Source organism: Semicossyphus pulcher, unplaced genomic scaffold (assembly GCF_022749685.1).
Source record: "Semicossyphus pulcher isolate SPU_LCO1_2020_fin unplaced genomic scaffold, fSemPul1.0.p SCAF_22, whole genome shotgun sequence".
Taxonomy (NCBI): Eukaryota; Metazoa; Chordata; class Actinopteri; order Labriformes; family Labridae; genus Semicossyphus; species Semicossyphus pulcher.
In genome coordinates this window covers 4,490,206-4,517,442 of record NW_027211696.1, presented here as the reverse complement: position 1 = coordinate 4,517,442, position 27,237 = coordinate 4,490,206, and the positions used below count along the sequence as shown (strand labels likewise).

Genomic DNA, 27,237 nt, shown 5'->3' with positions numbered 1-27,237 from the left:
TTTCCTTAAAGTGCCATTTCCCCCCTTTTACTGTTTGACAGTGTTCACCTTTTCGTCTGCAACTGATTACTATGTTCTTGGTTATTTTTGAGGAAATCGATTAACTCTTAAGTTCATAAATAAAGAAACTGTTTTAAAAATGTTCTTTAATAGTCCCCATTGCCCAAGTTATCCTCTCAAAATTGCTATTTTCTTTTCGGCAAAACACTCCAAATACTAAAGACATGTGATAATTTCTAAATATAATTATACTGTACTAAAAATAAATACTAATATATAAAGTGTTTGGCTTGATATAGGCCTGTATCTTAAAAATAATCAGATCCCAACATGTAACTCGACTAATCAACTCATTTTGTGTATTGGCTTTGAGTAACATGTCTTTACACACTGTCCATACAGGTGTGTATATATAACAAAAACATCATCACTTCACGACTCATTCTGTTTGTATTGTATAGTACAAGTGACTGTGATTTCAGTCTTTCCATGTTAACCTTTACGGTGATCCCAATGCTCACAATCCAACAATCTCAGGCCGGATTCAGAGTGAACAGGAAGGCGCAACATTCAGCCCTGTGTCTGACAATCACTGACATGTGTATTGTTGGTTTGGCACTTGGGTCCTAAGTGGCCTGTTAATAAGTCATTATCAGTCTGTTAGGAGTCGGTCTAATAAACAGCCTCTCGCAGACAAAGTGGGGGTTTTGCTGGATGGTGTCAGACAGACTGACTGTTGGTTCACGTTGAGTAGATGGCATGAAGCAACTTTATGTGAGAAATACAGTTTAGCTGTTTTTTATTTAGCTGGTGCTTGATTCCATTTCCTCTTTTTCGGTTATGACTTGCAGATAATATTTCTCTTAAATGTTTACATTTCCCCATTTTAATAATCAATCACTTTATCTACACTCTCAAATGTGAGGATTCCCTGCTTTTCTGTGTGTTTTAACAAAGAGAAACTGAGCAGTTTTGAGCCTTGAGAACATGAAAGGTGCAATTTTACCAAAATAATTAACAGATGAATCAATTCTTAAAAATCCAATTGTTAATCTTTCTTTCTTCCCCCCAGCAAGCTGACCTTAACTCCTTCCTGTGGACCATCAAACGGGACCCTCCCTCGTATTTCTACGGCACAATCCACGTTCCCTACACACGCGTTTGGGACTTCATCCCCGAAAACTCCAAGCAGGCCTTCCAGGAGAGCAATATTGTCTACTTTGAGCTGGACCTGACGGACCCTTACACCATCTCAGCTCTGACCAGCTGCCAGCTGCTTCCTCAGGGCGAGAACCTGCAGGACGTCCTGCCCCGGGACATCTACCGGAGACTCAAAAGACACCTGGAGTATGTGAAGCTCATGATGCCTTCATGGATGACCCCGGATCAGAGAGGGAAGGGATTGTACGCGGACTACCTATTTAACGCCATCGCCGGGAACTGGGAGAGGAAGCGGCCCGTTTGGGTGATGCTGATGGTGAATTCGTTAACTGAGGCTGACATTAAGACACGAGGGGTGCCGGTGCTGGATTTGTACCTGGCCCAGGAGGCGGAGAGGATGAGGAAGAGGACAGGGGCTGTGGAGAAGGTGGAGGAACAGTGCCATCCACTCAACGGGCTTAACTTCTCACAGGTAAGTTTGAAACTGTACTCAATTTTTTTGAAACCGAGTGAGAGGATGTTGGTTGTTTCTGTGGATTTAGCTGTTTTTTAATAACTTTTTAACAATGAATAATGATGAATAGACTTGCAAACTTGTGTGTGAGGGCTTCAGGCAATCCCACTGTCAAATCCCAAGCTAGGATGGATTTGACCCATGCGATTCTGATGACACAGGCTGTCTTGGTAGTTTGTTTAAACTCACAAACACTAGAATATCACAAACAGAAATACATACAAGAGGTGTGGATTTCTTTTATTTAATTAATGGCAATACTTTTTTCTAGCTAACGTGTGATGTCACAATATTGTGTCCCATTTCTTCTGTCCAACACCTAAGCACTACACACCTTATGTTAATTAAGTTTGTGTGGGGCTGGGCCGGAGATACGCCCATACATGTTCTGATCACCTCCTGTAAAGCTACTGCTTTTACTGTGCCACTTCCTGTGTGCTTCACAATGTACTTTAATGTGAATGCAGTGGTAGGCCTTTACTGTAAAATCGCATGTTATGACAATGATATGTGCAGTAAGCTAACGTAGCTAATGTAGCCTTTCTCCAACTAGATTTATACCCCTTTCCCACCGAAATTAGGGCGTTGATGTGGGTTTTTCAGACCCGGGAAGACCGGCTAATAACGCTGATTGTCTCTTTTCCCATTGCCAGTGGAGTATACTGCTTTCGGTCTCTTTTCTGCAAATTGTAATCTTTCCCATTCAGCAAAAAAGGCGAGAGGTAGCAGGTTTTTTGTCCAGTGGGAAAGCAGCTTTAGATACTCTTTGCTCTTTTAGGAAAAGTTGTTTTAAACTTATGGTGTGGATGTAAAACGTTTTATTCCAATGTTTACAGAAGCTTAATGAGAGGATTTGCTCCGCAAATGAAGACTTAATAAAGTGTATTTATGACAGGAAACTTTTGGCAACCAGTGTTAAACACTTTTAGGAGCTATATTGTTTAGCAGGTCATCCTTGGTTTTGTATGTGAGAAAACAAGTGGTTTGGTTAAGAGATGCAGAAGCATTTAATGACATCCAGGTGAAGTCTTTGCCTCGTTTGACACAGAGCACACAACCTGCTTCTCGGACGATTTTCTCTGTCTGAATGGTGCATCCATCCTGTCATTAAGGTGTCGAATGATTCATGCTACGTGATGCAGCTGTTGTTTTTACCTTTTACCATTTTCAGTTTGTTACAATAGTCAAAACATAAAATCTTCTCTTCTCAGGATGCGTAATACTAATGACAAAGACCAGTTGTATATATTCAGAGTAATTTCGTCATAGAACAGAGGCCTGTAGTTTTATCTCTTCCTCGTTTTCCCATGGCTGAGCCGAGTGCAGGAAGGTGTGCTGTTAATAATCAGCTGTACAAACATTGAGGCGTGCTCCACCACGCTCTTTGTTATTAAAGAAAAATGGATCCTAATGACTCAAGTCTGAAATCACCGGAAAAAAAAGGAACCTTGTTCCTCAAACCAGCACGCTTAAGTCCCCCTGTCTGCCGGCCTGTCTGTCGGCCTGTGCCCCTCCTGACCTTTTCAGCATTACAAACATCTCTCAAAGGCAGCAGTCACTATGAAATCATGTTGCGTAGTATTGAGGAATTTCTGCTAATGCTGGTCAGGAGCTAAGGGGATTACACTTGACCATTTACCCTAACACCCAGAAGCTTAAATTGCTGTTATTTTAAAGCAGGCCTACTCTGACTACAAGTCTGTAAACCACCCAGCAGCACTTTTATTAGCAGTCTCCTGAGTCATAGAAGAAATGTCGGCAGTTAAATAGGAATCAATTTACCATTGCAATGTTGACGTGTTAATAAACACATAAAGTATGATTAATAGTTCATAATAAAATGTGTTATCTCTAATCGAGACGTGAGGAATGAATTTAGCTTGTGTTGTAAACCGATGAACAATGAATTCCTTATTTCTTACATCCTCATTCATGTCTCATTTTTGGCAGATTAAAGGCAATAATTTCATGTGTTATTTTCAATAAGTATACGTGTTTTTGACAAGACTGTCGTCACAAGAAATACTGCAACATTAGCTGCTGGTCGACTTTTTTTCTGACAATCATCTTCTTGTGGTTTGGCGAATAATGGTAGTTCTTTTTCAGGGGGGGTAGTGGGGTGTTTTACTTTGACATTTGAGACCAGGGTTTGCATCGTGTTTTCTTTCTCTGAGTTTAAGCAAGAGACAACATTTAATGGGAGGCCACACGGTGATACCTATGGCAAAGGTTTTAATTTGAAGTTCAGCATCACATAATTGGACCTACATCCTCCATGCTTATACTCAGAGAAGCCTATATCACATGTTCTGAAGTGCATGGCACTAGTGCATTTAGGTATATCCCCTTTGCTTGTTAAATGTTGCATGAACTGGGTGCAAAGCAAGGCGCAGGGCTTTAAAGGGGCTGTATTTGGTCTCTTATATTTCCTCAGGTACGCTTTAAATATTACCAGGTTAACAAGTTTTTGATAACTTTTCATTGTAAATGTCTCCTCTGTGTACTGGACAAATTTGAGGTGGATCGGATGAAAGCCCTAGGAGGAGTCAGTTAAAGTATGACTCCTGGAAATGGCACAAAATACAGTTTTTCAACAAAAAAATTTAACTGTTGGACTTCCTGTTGGTTTTACAATATGGGTCCAAGAGGCTTTTTTGTAGGTCTAGGCATGATGCATATGTGTCTCAAATTTCATAAATCTGGGTAAAACGTGCTGCAGGGGCTGAATTTTTGAAAAATTGTAGGGGGCGCCACTGAGCCATTTAGCCACTCCCACTAACAAAACCTATATAAATCTTCCAATTTCCCCAATGGGGACATATATTTACCCGGTTTCATGGCTGCACAAGTATTTTAAGCACCCGAATAAACAACTTCCTGTTCATGACAAACAACATGTTGCCATGGTAACAGAAAGAGATGGAGGCTTATGAGTTTTAAAATGGAGCATGTTAAGGGTCTTGGGATCTTGCTGACCAAATCTGAAGGGGCTACTCCAACGTGATTACCAGTATCATCTCCCATTCTTATCTCTTTGAAGCCTGTTGCACTTGCATCTTGTGCATGACTATTTAGAGGGGTTATTGAAGTCAATGTTTACGTCTGTGTTTTTGTCAGAGAGTTTCCTCAAAAACAGATGGTGTTGGTGTGTGGCCTGGTCAGACTGGAGTTTTTGATCTGTGCAGCAAAGACCCCCGAGTTAAAGGCATGAAAGATGGTAGCGATTAGCGTGTCATCGTCTTAATGCAGCAAGCTGCCTGGCATGACCACTTAACCTAGATGTATAAATCAAGCCTAACCATGCTCGTCTTTTGACGGATCGTACTGTGGTTGTTGGCTCATTGACTTATTTTGCCGTTCCCACATGGGGACGTCTTGTTTTGATATCGGAGAAAGAAATTGGGTGGCTTTAGTTGGATTTGTCATCAGGGCTATAAAGAAAGAAAACCTCCCATCACCATAGCTTTCATTGAATTAGGGCCATAAAACTCAACAATGATTCTAGTGTCCCTGAAACCACCTCTTCCCCTGACACTGCACCAACACAACACACAGCCTGGCACTCTATAATTTCCACACTCAGTTTCAATCTAATCATCAGCAGCTTGATTGACGCCTTCACCCTGCTGGCTTGCGGCTGCCCGCTTAATATTTCTCTAAACATTTTTTTCACAGTTTAGCCGTGTAGTTGAAAAGGGCAATTCCATTTCGAGCCTTTTAGCTCAACTCGACTGTGAGATGTCTAGATAGAGCGTGATGAGTGAGATACGCTCTTGGTGAAACAAAACTCCTGCCTCTGCTGCCATTCATGACTGAAAGTACTGTTTAATCAGGCTGCAGCTTCAGAACTATATGTTTTAATGGTCCGTAGTAATATTTGTAATGTTTTCACTGGCCGTTTACATCTGGCGTGAAATTCAGCTTTAAAGAAAGGGAAAGGCAAATGGAAATTAAAATATTGAATGTATTTAAGCGTTGAAAATTTCCTTCTGTCTTTTTTAAAGGGAGTGATATCCTGCCTGCTTGCTTGTGTTCAATAGTTCAGATGTTGCTACGTCGCAATGTTCATTTTCCAGCAGATTTCTGGCCAGCGTTGATGCTTATATCAACACAAACCCCATGGACAGCCCATTGGATGAATTGATTTTGATTTCATGGTGGTCTCGCAATCATGGTTCATGTTACCTCCCAGACACAGTTCACTTTTTTTTTTTACTGATGGGGCTGTTTGTCCCAACTCATAAAAATTGACAAGGTTTTCTTTTTCTCCAACTTTGAGATTTACTGCTGTTTTGATTAATTACCGCAAAACAAACACCCATGTGGTTGAAGAACTTGTTCCAACGTGTCCAATTATGTCTGTGTGGTGGTTGGATCACCTAAACGATCACCTCACCGATTACTAGGGGTCCTTGCTGTTTGATTTACACCATATCTTGCCTGAATCTTAATAATCATCATATAAAGTTTCATAATTATGTCATTATATCCACTGACGGCAGCAGGGGCGCTATTTATTTTAGGCAAGACAGAGTGAATCCATTATGACCATTTGAGAGACAATGTGCTTTAAACTGTAATACTGATAAACTGTAATTGTGGGAGTACACTTGGTACATATCCAGACGTCTACAGCTGGCTCCCTTTGTTACAGCTGTAACTCTTGATTTTCCTCGCTGATGGTCGCTTTCCTTTTTAGACTGTTTTCCTTCATCTGAGCGTCCAATTTGTTTCTTTTTCTTTGGCTTTTCACTTATTTTTGAAGTTGTATCTGTAGTCATCGATCTTTGTTTGTTCAGCCATAGTAGATTAATGTTTACTTGCAACACTTGCAGAGACCGGAAAAGCAGCCGCTTAGCTCCACCTACCCTCTCTGGCAGACCAACCACTGCTGGCTGATGGAAAACGCGTCACTAACTGGGCGCCGCTTGTGATTTTTTCCACAAATGTCGCCACAGACACCCAGTCTGTAACACTGCAAATGCAAAGGCTTTCATCAGTGGGTCATAGGCTCAATCACCATTGTGTTGCCTCATTTGGCGATAGATAGTGACTTAACAGACATTTATTTACGTGAAAATCCTTGAGATTATATCTTAGAGTGTATCTAGAGCTTAGTTTAGGTACTTAACTTCTCTTAGATTTGGGTTACAAGACTTAATTCTAACAAGCTTAATTCATTTAGAAAATAGGGTGCTTTTTATCTGATCTTACAAGTGATATGTCCATTTTTTTTATTGCCTGCCACTATGAATTAAGCCCATTGAGCTCATTATTTTCAAAGCACAATGAATTATACTTTCTTTACTCGGATCTCTAATCTGGCTAAGCATGACTGCTCTTATTCTCGCGCGGTGCCCCTCGTCTTTTGAAGAGCGGGCTCAGCCTTGCCCATTACACTAAGTGGGCTTGTTGAGGACAACAATGGCCGCATGAAGGCCGGCTTTCTCTGTCACTGTTGTTGGAAACCCGCGGGACATTCCACACCTCAGTGGAGCAGACCTGCTAATGAAAGTGTTGTTTCTTTCCTCCCATCACTGGGAGTAATGGTGCATGGAGAGGTGATGAATGCAGGTCTCAGTGAACGTCTATGAGAACAGGGACGGAATGTTTGAAGCCCATTTTGGTTCATTCATGACGAGGAGGGAGGGGAACGAGGAGAGCTGAGATGCAGACTGAGATCAGAAGAGGGGCCGTTAAGGAAGGAAGGCGTGACTCCGACTCCATTAAAGGTATCATGATGTTACCTCTGTTTGACAACCTTGTACCTTCAGTTGTGGTGTTTTCGTTTCACTTGAACTGACGGGGCTGCTGGGCTCTCTGCTGTGTTTCACACAGCAAGGTCAGATGAAATCCAAACAAACCCGCTTTTATAACTTGAGAGAAAGGCAAAGTTGTCAGCTTGAAAATACAGATGTTTTCTCATTTAAAAGAGTAATTCAGTTCATTTTCAATCCTCGTTTTTCTTCCTTCTCTTCATCTCTGTCTTTGCCCGAGGAGAAACAGAAGTATTTTGCCAACCAGAACCAAACGTAACTTCTCCCTAATTTAAAATTGAGCACAAACCAGGATTGAAAGAACTGGCGATTTTAACCCGAATATCTTCCAGTCTATCTTTAATCAAGAACGAATTTCATGACAGATTTTCAGTTTACACCTCCTCACAGCTCACTTGGGATTAAAGGGTTTAGCTACAGTTTTAAAAAATCTTTAACAAAAATACATCAAAGCACAGTTTGTTGTGGAATCAGCAGAATCGTGGGAAAATGTCTAGCATCATAAATGAGATCTGAGAGGGCATATGTGAAAAGACGTCTCACTCTGCAACCAGAACTGATTGGACCAGATAGATGCTGTCACAAAGTGTGAGCGTCTCAAAGCTCCCACACCCAGCGATGTCCCCGATGGTAATGACCGCTAAGAGTGTTGGTTATGTGGATATTATTAAAAGTGAAGCTCAGCGTCCCGGACAGTACAATGGCTGTCCTTATTTTCCAGCCAGGCGCAGGCAGCACTTCGGGAAGGCCGCCACAGAGTTTGCCCACAGAGGAAAATCTGTTTAAATCCCCTCAGTGATGAGAATAGTCAACAACATGAGACTGATGATGAGTAATGGGTGGAAGTGTGAAACCTAAAATTTGATTCTGGTTTCCATTCGTGCTGTTAGGATTCAATTCAGAATTGGTTTTTGCACCTAATACCTTCCCCTGGCCAAGAAATAGTCCCACTCATAACCTCACACAAACTTTTTAACTTTGTTTTTTTAATAGGAATGGGCATTTAAAGCACCCCCGGTGGGCACCAACACACAAAAGGAGAAAGAGCAGCCACTTATTTTTTTAAATTTTTTTTTAAGGAGTTCCTCACAGAACTTTCTGACGGCTGCAGAAGTCATTTTTCTCCAGTTCCGAATCTCACAGCGCTGCCACGCTTTTCAAAAATTAACCCCAAAGAAGTTACATCATGTATTTATACAATTTTTTGAATTAGACAGCTCATCAACTTTGTTTTCCAGTTTTAGATTTTAAGTCTGAACATCTGGCTCATGGTTTTGATCAAATGAACTGGAGTTCAACTTTTGGCCACGAGATTATGGACAAAGGCATATTGTATTACAACATGCCGAAAATACACTCGCGGCCAAAGCTGACGCTAACAGAGTGTAACATAAACATCAGTGCAAAACTAACCTACATATTCATGGCCGCACACACGATAAAAAGAGTCTGTTGGTGATCACAGATGTCTCTGTAGTAGGTGCAGTAAACAAGTCCGGGCATGTCTCCCTCACTGCTGTGTTTCGGGGGGATGCGTTGAGTCGTGCTGCGTTCAGGAGCGCTCAGAAACATGAGTGATCAGACATGTTTTTACACATTTTTAAAGATCGCTCTCAGGATTTATTAATCGATGTTGGCTCATTCAAATGAGAACGGATTTGAATCGGAAAAATTGATTTTTAAACCCAGCCCTACCTGGCATGAATGCTTTCTTCTTCTTTTGTTATTTAATGGCGGTTAGCAAACAGCTTTCAGATGCACTACAGCCACCGTCTGATGGTCCACCACCATTGTAACCACATTACAATCAGGGCCTGTCAAAACAAAGGAACGTTTTTGATTTTTGAATGACTTTTCGAATATTCAGAAATAATGACCCATCCCTAGTTTTTAAGTGATTGAAAAACAAGATGTAATGTTTAAATGTGTGCACTAGCGTCAGAGGAGGTGGATTTTGGTATAATTGTCCTCCTTTCTCAAGACTTTGTGATGAGCTATGCTAACCATCGTGTAGCATTGCTTCATATATCCTGTACAGATTCAGTCAAACTAATTCTTGGCAAAAAAGCAAATAAGCACTTACAGTATGTCTCTCTATTTCCTGACTTTCCCAGTGGGGAGAGTCCACACTTAAACCTTGTGTATGTGTGTATGCGTGTGTGAACATATGCTGGCATGATGACCGCATTACACAGAAATACACAAGCAGCAAATCTGATTAAATCTCATTTGTCACACTGGAAAAGCCACAACTCTCCGGTCGTGATTCAGTGATCATCCGAGCAGGATGGCCTGCAGTGATGAAATGTATACAGATGGATAGACACAGCCAAAATAATGACAACAGCAATGCATCTTAACCTGTAATGAATTTATTAAGCTCATTAAGGCACTCCAAGTGGGACTTTCAAACTCTGCCAGACTGACTCTTGGCTTAAAGAATAATCATTTTTTATTTGGACAAATGATGAATCACAGGGACTTAAATAGCCAATGAAAGAGTTGTTCCAAGTAAATGTCATTATATGAGATATTAACAGGAAACAAGCAGTGTAATTTCTTAAAACCAGAAAAAGGACGTGCAGTTAGAAAGATTAAAGTCAAATATGTTAACATGCACTTAAGCAGCCTTTCTATAAGATTAATACACTTGCTAAGATGCAAATGTATATTGATTTATTTTAAAGTGATCTGTATTCATTTATAATGTTACTGAACTAAAAAAGTGGGTTTTATTTTGCAGAGAAATAGTTTAAAGTCCAAAACTTTTCCTTGTGTAGCTGTTGCTTGTAGTTTATTATTGTTTGTGTCTGTGTTTGTGAGCACACGTGCACTACTGTGCACGTCTGCAAGACTTCATGTTTGTGTATAAATGAGCATTTGTATGTGTGTGTTTGCGCGTATACACTTCTATGCTTGAATTTCCAACATGTCCTCGTGGCTTCCTCTGAGTCCCTGGTTTCATGTGGCACTGAGGTGCTTGATTTCCCCTCTGCTGTTGACCAAACACTTCCATATTCGATGTCTGACATTCCCTCAGACATTATCTGTCCATCTGTCTGGATACGTGACACCGGAGGCAAAGACGCAGAACTCTTCTCATTTTCCAAAAACCCCTTTGTTTGCGTAAAAGCGCCATAGACAGAAGTTGAAGCATAAAGTCAGCAAACAAGTCATGAAGAGAAGAAGCTACTGAGCAATTGGATCCCAGAGGTCATCAGTGTAGCTGTATGATGTAGTTTCTTTTGATTGATCAAGCCTTACTAGATTCACTTCTTACATAAGTCGCTCATTGCATTTTTCACTTAATTCATCATTTTTCTGTTTCCATAAACTTCTGCATTTTTGTGTTTTTTGCCTCTTAAAGTTCCTTTGAAAGTTTTCGTTTGATCTGCGAGCTGTCATATCAAGGTAGATTAAGTTCGCAAATTTTCCGTCCTTTTGAAAGTCCAGCCATTTGCAACGTTTTGTTTTCCAAGTGCCTTTGATTGAAAGCGGATCGGATGCAGCTGGATGGTGCCAAGTGTGTGCCAAGAAAAAAAAAAAAAGAAGCGCTCAGATCCTTGAAAGTATATACAGTAACACACTCCGGTGGATGAGGCCGTGACTGCTGGTGGCTGCCGCAGGCTCTTCCTGCTTGTGTAACGCTGGCTTCTGCAGCTCAGAAAGGGATTTAATAGCTTGTCTCTGTGACTTAACACCAGGCCATGAAAGCTTCTGCAGGCTGAGGAGCCTCGTGGCACGATCAGTGCTCTGCACCGCTGCTAATGTTTGATACCACTTGATAATATGTAGCGATTGTCGCTTAATGCTCATTATCATTATTTATCTGCACTTTTGAAAGAATACATGAACCTAAAATAGACCAGAGGACATACTTTTAATTCCACTGGACTTATTTTTGCTGCATTTTCTTATCTGAATGGCTGCAAATGCACCGTGTATTAAAACAGATTGATTCTGATTAGACAAATACAAGTCACAGTAATGCTTTAGTTGGCCGAATAACTCCGAGGTTACACTCAAGTTGAACTTCACAATTAATTATTCAATAACTCAATCCACTCCAAAGATTAATGTCTAATAACTGAAATGAAACGAGTACAAATAACCCTGAATGTAATTTTAGGTGAAATAACATACATCTCTGCCACCAGTTTGTTTAAGCGGGCAGTTTTCCATTCACTGTTCCAGCATGTGATTGTGAAACCTTGCAGAGGGCAAACAGCCCGCAGAGAAACACTGGATGTGCCTCCGTCTTCATTTAAGTAAGAAAAGCTCAGCATCCACAAATGTACTTAACACTCACTAACAGCGGCCTTCACATGTTTAAAGCTAATGTAAGTTGTACGTAAGAGCCATTAGAGTCATTACGATGCTAATTTGAATTTCCTTGGGAGCCCATCAGTCCCTCCATTGTTGTGTAAGTTAAGAGTTGAATGCGGCCGAGACTCCTGGGTCATTGTTATTACTAAGCTATGACTAATCGGTGCTGAATTAGCATGTAAGTGTTAAAAAATTAGGAGGGGGTGGGGGGGAGTAATTATATTTTTAACACTTTATCAAGATTTATTAGTTGTTGTGGAAAAACAAGAGTAGCTCAGTTTCAACTAACTGTTACTGCTTGAGGTTTTCAGACGTCTCCTGTTACGTGAAAACACGGCCGAGTTCAGTGAAACCTTCACTCAAAACACTCGTAAAATACCTCGTGTGAGGCTGCCATTGTTTTAACGTGTCTGAGCCCGACAGACACAACTTACAATGACTGCTTTAACTTGAGATTGTGATCATTTGGCTGCTTTCAAACATGCCGCATTCATTATACTTTTGGTGCTAATTAAGGTTAGACATGTAGTGATACTACTTGTTGGGTATATAGAATGCCGCAGCACATACTAGCATTACCACACAATATCCACGCTGCCATGTCGTGTGAATTAAACGTTAAAAGCAATGGGACACTTTGACTCACCACTTCCCACTGTTTGCTTGTGGGTTACCTAGCATGTAAACAATGTTACGGAGCTGTTGAAAAGAAACTTGTCGCTACTTGCTAGCAGAAAAACGGGTGGTCTGGGTGACGATAGCTATCAGATAATATGGGAATAATGATCCTCTTCACATGCGGATACGCATCCGTAGCGAGAAGCGTAATGCCTCTGTCAGATGTTAAACGAATCAGACGACTGTGATCTTATCAGCTGTCGTCTCAGAGCAGGCATGCCGAAACCACCCACTTGAATATATTCAACCTGTAATCCCCAGGAATCCGATCTGCACTGTTTTTAAAACATATTTAAAATAGAGTTTGAAGAATTGGAGCCAAACTGTTCGACAGTAATGCAAACAAATATATTTTCAAATGACTTGTTGCAGAAGTCTTAAAAAATGATCCTACTATTCGAATGCATAAGCTCTCCTCTTAACTGGCCTGGCCTCTGGCTGCTCTGGAATAAATCAAACCCCTCCAACGCTGGTAGAAATGAGCCAAACCTGGCTGGACTTCAGCCAAGCAATATGAGGCCAAAGCTGTCCACAGGCTCCGACACACAGGATTTATAGTTCCTGCCACCTCGAAAGAGTGTCACCTGGAACCTGTGGAAAGATTTCGTGCTGCAGCCGCTCAGTGATTTAGTAAATTTATATTTTAATTGATTGCAAAAAACTGAAATGAGCATTCATTTTCCTCCTTTTTGTTTTGAGGTTACCGTATGTTGATTTAAAGTTAGCAGACTTTGCATACTCCCTTTGGAAAACCTGAGTTTCTTTGGCAGATTAGATCATTTTCAGACACATGCTCGAGTTTAGCGCAGTCATATAAAAACATCACAATCTAATAATTGCGTACAATATATTTAGGCCTATAAAGAGTTCAACTACAGTCAGGAGGTCAGTGTAACTTTATGTTTAACCTGCTCATGAATCCACTTGTGTCTCTCTGGCTCCGGTCCACATTTCAGGTGGCTTTAGTGGAATTTCACAGGTGAGCTCGACACATGAGGGTTTTGTGGGGCTGTTTTCTCCACAGATGTTTGACCAGACTTGGACTCGGTAAGCAAATATCTTGGCGCTGTTAGATATTTTCACACGTACAGGCAGTAAAACGAAGAGTGGCTCGAAACATCGACAGGAATTTCTTTCTGCTGGGTGAATTTTTCAAACAACGCTGCAAAGTTGCTCACTGACACTCTTGTTATTGCTGGCCTGAGGACTACTTTTTCCTTAGAAGTGTTCGCTGCCTGAGTATTAAAGGTTGATTGAATAATCAGTGGTTACACTGCAGATATATTGGCTTGAATTGTAATGCACAATTGTGTAACCCAGAACAAAATTAAGTCATGTTAATGGAATTGCTCAAGGGATCTGCTCAGGAGAAATGATTCAGCATGAATGTTCTGTGTAGAATTTAGCTTTAAAACACACATTCACTCTGTTAACTTAAACAGCCAAACCTCTGGACAATTCTGAACTTTAGGGGGGACATATTTTAGCTATGCAATCAATTTTCTATTATTCTAATGTGTTTCTGAATTACGTTGGTAAAGTTTGTTTCCTTTGAAAAATGTAAACATATTTTAATTTAATTATTTTTCGGAGCCTCTCCTTCCTCCTGAAACGAACAAGCCGTTTTGCCATTCAATGGTTAGACCTTAGCCACGATTGGCTGACAGTATTTGGAGTGACCGTGTAGCCCCTCCCCCACGTGTGCGATCCTACGTTTGGGTCACTCCAAAGTTGTAGAAAACATGGCTGCTCTCGGATCGGTTATTCGGCCTTATATGTACGAGCCAGAATCGTCAGGAGGTATCAGATTGGTAAGTTAAAACCTTGACATGACTACAAGCTAGTGCAAGAAGGCAGCCTGAGGTGAATGACGATTAATGACGATTGGTTGATGTCAGCGAAAGCGAGGCTCTACGTAGAAACCTGCAGCTGTTCTGAACCTTTTTAAAAATGTGATTCTGGAAAAACAGAATTATGCAGTTTTCACTTTTTCACTGTGAACATTAAACACCCAAAAATGTGAAAACCAAGCAAAATGGCCCCTTTAAGGGGCAGACAGCTAAAAATAGAAGAAGCTAATGTAGCTTCTGTGTTGCACCAGTCACATTATTTTAAGCCACATCTTTCAGTGTAACAACTGTCAGGCCTAAGCAAAAGCTAACAAGCTCGCTAACTGACTGTCAACCTTTAAGAGTTGTATTTCTTGTAACTTTTTATCGAACATCATGGTGTGAAGTAGCTGAGGGGATGACCAGTTGAGATAAAATAGAGAGAAGATGGAGCTTATGTGGCTGCCGCTGAGCCGGTCAGCTAGATAAAGGTTAGCTTTTTAGCTAGCAGTAAATCACTCACCCTGTCTCATCCACTGTCAACAGGCTCGTAGCCCCTCTCATAGGTATGAGTTTACCAGGTTTTGGCACATGCATAATTGGGAATTATAGTATTAAACTGTCTACTCACTGTTTCTCCCCAGCATGTAAAACACAGTGAAAACACAGAGCGGTGCCAGCTCTAACAGCCTGTAGTTGTAGCTCCGAGATAAGATCTTCTCAGTGGAACACATTTTGATTAATAGTTGTTGCTTCTTGGATGACTGACAGATATTGGTATGAACACAACTGGAAATGTGATGGTCTGCTGCTCCGACTTGTTTTGCGTCTGTTAAATAAATGGAGAGATGTTGTATAAACCTGTGGTTATGTTTTTCTGTGTGAATCACGTCTGTCCATCTCTCTGCCACTTTTTGTGTGGCTCTGTATGGTTTTGCTTAGAGCCATGTGCAGCATAGAGCCAAAGTAAAGGTGCTTGAATGAGTATTTGCTGAGATAAACGTGATGATGGTGTATGTAAGGTTTTATATGCACATGTTTTTAAGCATTTGTGTAAGCTTCCACACAAGTCAGACCTATAGGCTACATGTTTGTGCAATTGGTTCCAAGCTGTGGATGAATGTTTTCAGGGATGTTTTTTGTGATGTTTCTGTTGACTGTTTCTTTTGTAGGCGTTTATCTGCCTGCCGTAGTTCATAAACTAGTAAGAGCTCATCAGCAAGTCCACTATCTGGCCTTCCAGCTCATTTCACATGTTAATCTGTGTGTCTGTCTTTTCTATGTTTTGGTCCCTTTACAGAAGTTTATACAACCTTGGTGTTATTTGCATAGCTTTGGATACCAGTCAGGATATATACTGACCTTTTCGCCATTCTGGCAGCGTAGCTTTAGCAATGACAAAATCGGTTGGTTGGCCCACCTCTTTGGTCGAGACTGAAATATCGAAAAAAATATATACATCTCGAATGGGTTGACGAAATTTGGCACAGATTTTCGTGGTACCCCGATGATCATATCACCAGCTTTGAAGGTTTTTTTATGAAGTTGACACAGTCGGGATGAGCAGGACATTTAGAAGTAATAATTATGATCCCCAGAGGATTAAACCAAGTGACATGGTTGATATCTCCTCACATGACGTCTCACTTTTTTGTATAAAATGTGTAAAACGCGTATTTATATTTAGCTCAAGGCACTGCTAAATCGCGGTGAGAATCGCAGGGCAACTCACGATACAATACATGGCCCACAATAACGATAATAGCACGATACAGCGATTCTGCGATAATTGATAAATTGCAAGACAATCATGATATCTGATTAACTGAAGAACACAAAGTGCCCCTAGCTGCATCTAAAACTCTGTATAAAACAAAACAGAGACTTTGCACCTTTAAAGATCAGTTATTAGTTAAGTTCAACTTTCTTCATGGTGAAGTATAATTCATAATACTTTAAAGCTGAATTGTGATTTACAAATCAGATGCAAACCGCTCTTTTGTTCCAGTATCTCTAAGTGTGTCTTCCCTCTTCCCACAGCACGTCTTTCCCTAATCTAAAATTATCTTTTTTTATAGTATCTCATATTGTTTGCACATAAGCTCTCATTACTAATTCAAATGTGCGTACCATCTCAGTGAATGGAAAGAGACACTTTTGTGAAAACTAAACTCCCAACACATTTGGGATGCCTGGATGTTTTTCATATTTTGTTGGTGTTTTTAAGTCTGTGGTCGGGAAGCTGTGGGTCTTGGCGACGTCTGAACAACAACAACAACAACAACACAATCTCTTCCTTCTTCCTCCCTCTTATGTCTTCTCATCTTTATCTCTTTTTCATCGTTTTCCCTACGGACACGGTTCTCCCTTCCTCCCGCTGTTTATCTGTCATTATTATTTCATTATTGCCTCCTGTTTTTTCTCTTAACTGATCCGTCTTTCACCACAAGAAACAGAAGCACATTTCTCACGTGGTTTAGGTCTTCATTCTGCATGCCGTGTATGTCAGGTTTTGGGTTTGCATGCATATTAACGTGAGCTTGCCCGGCTGTGTGCTGGTGTGTGCGCGTGGCCAGCATTGCTTTGGTTCTGACTCTGGCCCGGTGGTTTAAGGGAAATGCAGATTCTCGTAAATAGCACTGCGTGGGTTTTTGATTCCTGCTGTGTCTCTCTATCGGACTTCTGCACAGTCAAGAGTTGGAGATTTATTTCTGGCTCAGCTGACCGCTGTTTTTGTTGTCCAGTGTTGGGAACATGTTGTCTTGGAAAAAAATGTACCCATCACCCTGCGCAGAAGGAGGTTTGGTGTCTTAAAGTCCAAAGTGTTTTGTATAAGAGCTGTATCAATTTAAAACAAGTCCACAGATTATTGCACCTATCTGTTTAAGTGACCCCTTGACTTTATTCAAGCATTAAAATGATTTTTTACATTCATACAGCATTAAAACTTTCAAACTTCATTATCCATGTCCTCTTAAAAAACATATAATTAGCTATTAATTTAGCTATAAAGCTTCTGCAGCTTTGTTTTTTTCATCAAGTCACATTGGGTATATAATATAAAACGTGGTTTAACTGTAGAAGCAAGCACATTTCTAATCCCATAAATAAACACTTCTTCTCTTGCTGATCAGAGAATTTTAATATCCAGATTTTTTACAAAGAAAAATACAAAATATGTTGCTCTTTCTGATGTGTGATATATTAATTTTATTTGTTTGAATTTACTGTACTTAGTGTCACTGGTGTTTTCAATTAGCTTTTAAACATGTATGAAACATCCAGTGTATGCAGGGCTTTTATTTTGAAGAGACCGCCCCTTGCTATGTATCTTTTGTATGTCCAAAATAGACTATTGAAACAAATATTTATCTCAAGCTAAATAATATGGCACCTAAGTACCAGTAACAAAATCTGGTTTAGGAGAATTGCTTCTCGGATAAAACACTAAGATTTTGAGAAGAAGTTAAAATGATGGAAGAACGGAGTCAAAATGTTTGGAAAGAAATATTTTAAAACTCTGTCTTTAAATATTTTTAAATAGTGAAATGAAATGAACCATATTAGGACATTATTTTAACATATAAACGAAATCCAATCAATATACCTTTTTTCTTGAAATATATATCTTTATTATTTTTTGTAATTTGACCTTTATTTTACCAGGAAATAATCCCATTGAGAGACAAAATCTCCTTCACAAGGGAGTCCTGGCCAAGACAGCAGCACCAACAGTTTCACAAACAGAACAGACTACAGATTAAAACAAACAGAAAATTCATTGACCAATAACTTAACAGTGTTCAGTAATAAGACCGGCGCATTCACTAATCAAATGATCCTTCATTTTGTTTTTAAAGTCTTCCAAGCTAATAAATTGCTCCACTTTAAGGTGACTGCATGTTGCTCAGACAGGCACGGGCACAGATAGGACCAAAGGGGGCTTGAGCCCCTGCCCTTGTGCCCCCAGAGTCGAAAAGTGCCCTCAATGAAAAAATAATAATAATATATATAATAAAATAAATAAATAAATATATATTAAAAGTAGTATCCACGAAAAATATTCAATTTAGGAAGTACTGTTAAGTAATGATTTTGTCTCAATCAATCAATTAACTTTTCATTGTGTCTTGCTTTGTCATGAAAAGCACACATCACTCCAGTCCCACCCCAGTTTGGTTACAGTGAATGATCACTCAGGTAGGCACTGTTTTAATTATGAAATCAACCAAAACAACAGTTTTAATGTTATTCGTTTAAATTGGTGTGAATTAGTGCATGTTGGTGCCCCTGTTTTTTTCTCTGAGCCCATTGGCCCCAAAAATGTCTGTGCACGGCCCTGAGCTCAGACCAATGTGACAGAGCAAACACATTAAAGTACTTTAAACAAAGACAGATCGAGTTTGAGGAATGACAAACATGATATGTCCATGTGACCGAAGGCTGCAGCCACTGAAAGTTTTAGGAGTCAATAGAGAACATAAATAAGAAGACAGCTCGTGTACCTTGTGAAGAAAGATGCACCAGTGTTACATCCTACGATTATATAGTGAAGACAGAAGATGCAGTGATAGGTCTGAAAACCCAAACCAGACACAAATCGCAATGCCCCATGGTACTCTGAGTCCAATATTTTCAGCAAAGATGAGGTGATCACCGTAGTCGATAACTATAAAAATGTAGCTTGAATGATTTTTTTTCTTGCAACAAAAGACGCATGACAGTTGTTCTTGGATTAGAAAATAATAACTTGATAAATGAAAAATACATTGCCTTTTAGTGACGCTTACCACACTGAGTTAGCCAGATGGCACTGGGTGTTCACTTATGCATTATCAATACAAAAATAATCACAATATTATTCCAATTCTCTGTTCTGAACATTCACAAGCATGAAAGAATGCCTGCAATATGACTGAAAGTATTTCCCTCTGGTTTGGAGACAAACTGTTTCTAACATGGTTTAAGCGATGTTATTTATGTGACCTCAGTAATGGAGCGGTCAGTGTAGGAAGTCCATTAGTGACCGTTAAGGTCCCGAGGAGGTGGAGGGGTCAAACTGTCTGACCTCACCAGCAGCTAAATGTGCGATTTGTCTTCTTCCAGAATCTGGACATTTTTGTGTGTCTTTGGAAGTGTGTGTGTGTGCTCTAACGCTGCATGCACCGAACATGACTAATGCAAAGACAATGAACAAAGCTTGCACATGATGTTGAATCCCTCAGTAGGTTGTTAGTCAGCTACTATTTTCCTGCATAAATGTGGAAAATCTTGATCTTATTTACTCTTTGTTCCCTGTTTGCATGATAACACACACGCAATGTGCAAACCGGGATGGTCCGCGTGTATCCGTGCTAAGTGCTAGCAGCTGTATTGGTTTGAATCTCGGCATGAAACAGCTCGGTAGTGTTGTTCTTGACTCGCGCTGCCCTGAAGATTAACAGTGTTCCTTCACTCGACAGACAAGTGGTCGAGATTGATGGCTGTTTTCCTTGTGGCTCGCTGTGTTTTCAAGGCCCTGGTGTTGTTTCTTCGAGGACTGATGGACTGAGAGGCTGTCCGGCTGCTCTGTGGGGTTAGCTATGAGCGTGTGTGTGTCTTTGTGTTTCAGTGTTGGAAAGAGAGTGACAGAAAACAGCTTGGCAGACAGAAAGACAGAGGCAGGGAAAGTCTGAGTGTGAGTGAATGTGAGTTGGCAGTATTTGTTTTATTGTTATAAAGGAATTAAATAGTTGTAAGGCTTAGAAGTGTTGCTTTTGATGCTTAAGTTTATTATTCTTTCCACATACAAGACGAGCCCTTCTTACACTGCAATGCCGCCACAGCGCTATAACAAAGCTCCGCCATTACCACTGCCATTTTACATTACACCAAGCAACTGCAGCATAAAGCCGCCTCAGTGTGTTTTTACACAGCGTTGCAGAAGTACATGCACACGACATGCAAACAAACAGCACGTGCTTCCCATACACACGATCTGCCGTTTACACTGACACCGTCGCCCCGCCATTCTGCCTCTGGCCATTTTACATTAGAGACAAGGTGTAACATAGGGATGGGCCTTTAAAGCAAAAATACAATTTGATATTCACTGGGAACTATTTTCGACTTAAGGGGAGAGAGCGGAGCTGTTGTGGACTTATGCTAGTTTTACCTGGCAAAATTTGCACTTTCTCCGGTTCTGTATCTCACAGTGCTGCACCCGTTTTAACCTGACGCTAACGCTTTCTTCTTCTCTTGTTATTTAATGGCTGTTAGCAAACAGCTCTCAGATGCGCTACAGCACCACTGTGGCGGTAGTACCGCATTACAACCAGCCGCCGGTAAAAAAAATGGAAATTATATATTTTAAAGATAATATAATAATTGCATGAACTCTTGTTTTTTTACAATAACTTAATGACTATTTGAATATTCAAAAATCACGAACAATCCCTAATGTAACAGAGGGGTGACATTCCCAGCTTGAACTGGCAATGTAAAAGGGGCCACTGTAAGGGGGGAACCTGAATATGGTATTTGATTGTCTATTTAATTCATAAAAGTATTTCACAAATGATACCACTAATACAAAACCAACACCAAGAAATGTGTTTGAACTAAATTTTACAGACTTCACTGAACAGAGAAAAGTTACAAAGATCTCACGATGACGTCTGAAAAATGTTCCACCAAGACATTCAATCTACGATGATTTGAGGAGGTTGAAACACACTAATTATTTGGCATTTCTGTTGGACAATGTAATTGAATGTCAGAATGGTAATTTAAGATGGACAGAAGGGGCTGCCAAAACAGTCAACCAAACTATGAGATGATCCGTTGGTCAGTTATTGAGTTAGCAAATTTTCTAATCACAAACTATAACTAACCATTTACTTTTTTATTCATGTTTCATCATTTTTTCATGACAGAGTGTTTCAATGTAATGTTGGCATGTGTGTGTGTTTGTGTGTCAGAAGGTGTGATGGTTGGGACTCACGTACAGCTTGTTCAGAGTCTATCAAGGAGGATAGAGTGGGGGGTTTGAGATGTTGACGTTTCAATCACCACAATCTCCAACACACACACACACACACACAGACCTCCAGCCATTTGGTTTGAGGCTGATTCCCTGTGACAGCCTAAATATTTGGCTGCGTCCAGGCACCAAGGTAAATGCACCCCACAAGAATGTTTTCACAGGGAGAGAGAGAGAGAAGAGAGAGAGGGAGCGAGAAGAGAGAGAGAGAAGAGAGCGAGGTTTTGCAAAGAGATAAGAAACACAGAAAACCAAGAAATAAAGAAAAGGAAATATATTACACAGCTTCATATAAAAAGGGTTTGTGTTTTGATTATCAGAGTGACCTACATGGATCAAATGTTTATTGTAGTAGACACTGTACACTGAAATATCTGTTAGCACACATAGGCTGTTATTAGTGTATTTTGTCAACGGCTTATGAATAAATGACATAGTACTGCTGAATCATTGTACATTCATAAGCCATGAAATGGCCCAATGCTTCTTACAACTCTCTTTGAATCTATAAATAGCCCTTAAAATATCACAATTTACACATTTTTTAAATATTTTCTGTGTTATAAATGTTTAATAGTGGGGTTCAAAGGAGTTAACTATTGGTAAACTGACAATACAACCAGTTAAACAGTTAAATATATTTTTTTGAAACACATGTTTTGATGTGGTTTGCTGAGTTGAGCCTGAGAGGAGAGCAAAATGATACGAGCAAAAAACAGCGCGTGGGACTATTTCAAGACGACAATGGCGACAACGTTGCTTGTAAATTATACAATGCGGTACTTAAAGATTCAATCTTGAAGATTTCAGTTGCGTTCTCTTTGGCGGCACCTTTGGCAAGAAACAGTGATTGCGGGAGCGCACTTCCCAAATTAACCAGACGTCCACAGTTGGATCTCTTTGTTATGTTTGTTACTCTTGATTTTCCTCGCTGACGGTCGCCTTCCTTTTTAGACTGTTTGCCTTCATCTGAGTGTCAAAATCTGTTTCTTTTTCTTTCTCTGGATTTTCACTTATTTTTGAAACTGTATCTGTAGTCATCGATCTTTTCTTTGTTTGTTCAGCCATAGTAGATTACTGTTTACTCGCAACACTTGACTACAAAACAGCCACATAGTTAGTGATGTGGAAAACACTGCATGCCGCTTGGAAAAAAGCTTGTGATTTTTTCCGTGAATGCAAAGGCTTTCATCAGTGGGCCAAAGGCTCAATCACCGTTGTGTTACCTCATTTGGCAATAGCTAGTGACTTAACAAATGAAATGATTAAATAGAAGATCTTCGGGATTATCACTTTAAATACAGAGGCGGTACAAGAACAATGCAAAACCACATGCGAAGCAAACATCCACAAGCATCCCAACCGGCGGGTCCAGCGCAAGTTTCTCAACCAGCTCTGCTTTCCATGCTTGTAGGGAGAGAGTGTGATGCGCAGCAGTCTGAGAAGATAACGTAGAGGAAGGGGTTTCAGGAGCTACTGGGCTATATCGAGCCTAATTACCAAATCCCATCAAGATGGACTCCAAACTGGGCGTCGAATTGAAGCCCGGTTTGGAGAGAAGAAAAAAGAGCCCAAAACACAACAGGGTAGAGCCAAGTTTGTAGCCCTCACAGCAGACTGCTGGACCGTGCTCACTACGGAGAGCTACGTGACAATTACGTGCCACTATATTGATGAGGCCTTGGAGGTTACATCGGCCGTCCTTCTAACAGAGAGAGGCAGCAAGACACACGGCTGACAACCTCACGGCTACACTAACTGCTACGGTGGAGACGTGGGGACTCGATGGGAAAGTGTCTGCATGGGTCCCAGACTTTTATCCAATGCAGAAAGTACATTTTAATCATGTCGGTTCTAAATGCACATCCTTAATACTTCATCTTCTTTACGCCCCCCTCTTTCTCTTTGAGATGGAAATGTACTTCCTGTACTTCCTTTCATTTGTCTCATATAGAGAAAATTAATAAAGTCTTCAAAGGTCTGCTCTGAGGTCTGCAGAAGCTACAGTAATCCACGATGATGAAGCATTTAAACACACGCACACATTATGCTCATGAATGCACGCACATACAACACAATGAGAAGAGACCTAATCTTGTACAGGTGTATGCACATGTTCATGCAGGAAAACACACATACACACTCAAGCAGCGAGGAGGTCATGAGTGACCTGTGGAATGCAGGGGTCAAATCTTTAAAGACCTGGCTGATAGAGGGGATGTATAGGATCAAAGGGGAGAGGGAGAAAGGGAGGGAGAGATGGATGGAAGGAGCCGAGGGAGGGAGGCTAATGTACAGGATCAAAGGGGAGAGAAAGGGAGGAATGAAATGATGGGAGGATGAGTGAGAGTGGAGGTGTACGGGGGAGGAAATGTGTCGGGGGAGTTGGAAGAGAGGAGAAAAGAAGAGGAAGAGGTAGGGCAGAGCGACACAGTGTAAAAACAATATAGATAACTCAAACGGACAGGTGTGTGTGTGTGTGTGTGTGTGTGTGTGTGTGTGTGTGTGTGTGTGTGTGTGTCTAAATGGTGGGTTTTCAGCCAGGGAGTGAAAGCTCACTTGTGCAGTGGTGAAAGATTTATGCATGAAGCTGTGACCATTTTTTTTAGAGCTAGGTGGACTGGAGTCTTTAATCTTTCTTTTTACAATCGGGATAAAACTTGAAAAAAAATTGAACCTTATAGATTTTGGACGTCATCACCCGGTGCCAAAGCAAAATAAAAACGGTATAAAAATGTGAATAGATACATCTCAAACCATTTGTGCAGCAAATTCTTCTTCTGTAATCTGAGTGTTTAGCATAGCACTTAGTTCCACACATTAACTCAACACATTTCATCTTGCTGTAAATCCAAGCTGAACACAGCTGCTGCCCTCCAATTTTCACAGTAACTAATTTCAGTTGTACAAAAGAAACTCTTATAGCTGTGTCCCTATCCAGGAGCTGCAGCCTTCGAAGGCGTATGCAACAAATGCGTCCTCCGTTCCTCGGGCCACAAAGTTTTCCGCTGAGATTGCGGAGTGTTAGCGGCCGAGGAATACTCTTTAAATGTCAAAGTTTTTGGTTTCAACTCAATCGAATAGCTAGCATTACACATGTTTAAAACACAAACGTGCCCTTGAAACAACTAACTTATCTTTAAAATAATAGGTGAACTTAATCGTCGTTAGTTATGCTAGCTAGTTAGCCCTCTAGCTACCTGTTGCTAGGCGACAGGAGCGGTGTTTGGTGACGCAAGGGTAAGGGCGGGAACAGCTGGTGACACGAACAGGAAATCCTCCGAAGACCAGACTGTCTCATTTCAGTTAGTCTTTTAACGGTCTACGCAGGCTATGGATGACGCATCCTCCTTTGAAGGCTGTAGCCTCTGGATTGGGACACAGCTCATATATATATTTTTTGTACTGGTGCAGTTTTCAAAAGTGAACAACCACAAAATTATCTGATCGCAAGAAGTTTCCATTCTTTCGAAATCAACCAAACACAAACTAGATAGCAACATCTTAGTTTGTTGTCTGCCAAAATCACATACATTAAAATGACATAGTAATGAAAACTGACTGTCTCTCCTCTTCTGATCTCGAGCTATTAAGTCACACTTTTATTTTCTCCTGCCTAGATTATTGTAAATCCCTTTACACATGCCTCAGCCAATCATCTCTCAATCATCTACAGCTGGTGCAGATGCCAGATTATTATCTAGAACCAGCCGTTGGTCCCATATCTCCCCTGTTCTTGCATCCCTCCATTGGCTTCCTGTAAAACTCAGAGTAAACTACAAGATCCTGTTATAACACATAACCTCGCCCCCAGTCTTCTTCTCGTCCACACCGATCCTCTAGTCTCGGCCTGCTATCAATCCCACGTTCCAATACCAAAACAAAAGGTGATCGCGCATTTGTTTGTGTTCATACATTATCCCTTTGAGACCAACTTTTAACTGTGTCTGCTACTTTTTTATTTTCAAAGATTATTTTTTTGGCCTTTGATGTCTTTATTTCAGAGAGAGGACAGTAGATAGTGTCAGAAACAGGGGAAGAGAGAGTTGAGACGACATGCAGCAAAGGGCCGAGGGTGGGAGTCGAACCCAAGGCCACCACATTGAAGACTCCTCTCCTCCACCTCTGTATGTGGGATGCACTATTTAACCACTGAGCTTAACTGACGCTGCCTGTATTTGCTACTTGTATGAAAAATTAACCCGTTCTTTCTGTCTGGAAGATAATATTAACGGCAGGTTGCGTCCAGCAGTAAAAAGAAAACAATGTAGTCAAGTAACCAGCTGTGGGTGTGTGAATGTAGGACTGCCTGTTGACTGAACTTCAGCCTCTTAGAGCCTGTTTACACCTGGTATTAACATGCATGTTGAGTGACCACTTGTGTTGGATTTCACTTACTTCTCTGTATGCATAAAAATAAGAACATGTGCCCTCTATGAAACATCTGTGTCCTCACTGCATTGGGAAATACTGTTCCCACATCCATGCCTTATCCTTCTAAAATCATTACACAGTGCAGTTCTATATTTTTGCCCACTATAATTCACAAAGTACGCTTTCACATGCTGGGGATGAAAGGAAAACTAACAAAGCCAAAGGAAATCACTGGATACAGCTGAGAATTAATCAGGCAAGAATGACAACAAAGCGGTCTGTCACTTAACGTAATTGACGCCCTGGATATGTGCAGTAGGCGGACCTTTAATGTAGTCCAGGACACATTAGCGTACGCTGCTGAAAGAATGTAGCCACATGCAGCCTAGACCACCTAAAAATATGGCCCCAGTGATGCGTCTTAAATGCTGGACTCCTGTTCTTAAGACATGTGATCGGGTCACTCAGGAAGCATGTTCATACCAGGTGTAAACAGGGCCTTTAAATCACTGCTGAGTAAAACTCTAGCTGTGCTGCTGGGCTCCAGATAGCTCTTGTTTTAGGGCTGGCTGCCTGACTTACATTTCAGTGATACCCTCAGTCATGAGTAATTCTGAATACCTATCTATGTCTATTTCAGACTTGATCTCCATCTGTGCTCTCCTCCTCTGAGATTTCACTGATACCACGATTCCTCTCATTAGCTCTGCCTTTCCCGCTCTCCCGCTCTCTTATTGGTTCGCTGCTTTTATCTACGCTGACTTCTGCTAGAAATCATAAACTGTGTGTGTGCATGACAGAGAGGGAAAGAGGGTTGTGTAACTCTTTGATAACATCAGGGATTCAGAAGGAAACAGGAGAGCTGTTGGAAGTCTACATTCATACTTGGGAGTTACTCAGTGAATTGGCTGCAAGTGCTGTGTGTTTCTATGTGTGTGGCTGCCTGAGCTCACGGTTTGTCAACAGTGTAATAACCCTAACCCTAACCCAGGCACACACATGCTCCTCTTTAGTATCATATCAAAATTGAATTGGAAATTGAGTTACTGAAATACTGCAGCTCCAGTTCCAGCGTTAACAATCAGCAAAACATCAATTAACCACAGGCTTCACCACACAAGAGTTTATCTTGGTGTTCCCAAGCTGCTGACATAGCAGCTGATTCAAACTGTGACAGGACCTCACATACAGTTTACACACACGATGCATTTATATACAGACAATTGTGTTGCTGACATGTTGTTTATGAGATTAAATATCTAACACTATTGTATCTGAACTTGTCTGTGGTGTACAAGATAGCAATGTCAGAGTTAAAATAAATGTTTGGAAGTTGCAGGCTCTTGTGTTCTGCTGTTAAAAGCGGTCTTTCTGTGTACTTAGGGATGCCAGTTGTAAAATAACACTAGTTTAAATTAATTGGAATTGAAATATACAGTTTAAATTTGAACAGATTTAACCAAAAACTATGTTGCCAAAGCAGCACTGCTCTGCTCAATGATGGCACCCCCTCTGCATCATGAAAATGTGATGGGACCAGACTACATCAGCTCAGTA

The 27,237-nt window shown here is 40.7% G+C and overlaps 1 protein-coding gene across 1 annotated transcript in view; it reads left to right on the top strand.

Moving 5' to 3' along the window:
• trabd2a (TraB domain containing 2A) overlaps positions 1 to 27,237 on the top strand; it is a 73,217-nt gene that overhangs the window by 878 nt on the left and 45,102 nt on the right. Inside the window, exon 2 of the mRNA XM_069673346.1 lies at positions 1,073 to 1,633. Within this exon, the coding sequence (XP_069529447.1) occupies positions 1,073 to 1,633 (561 nt within the window). The remainder of the gene's footprint in view (positions 1 to 1,072; positions 1,634 to 27,237) is intronic.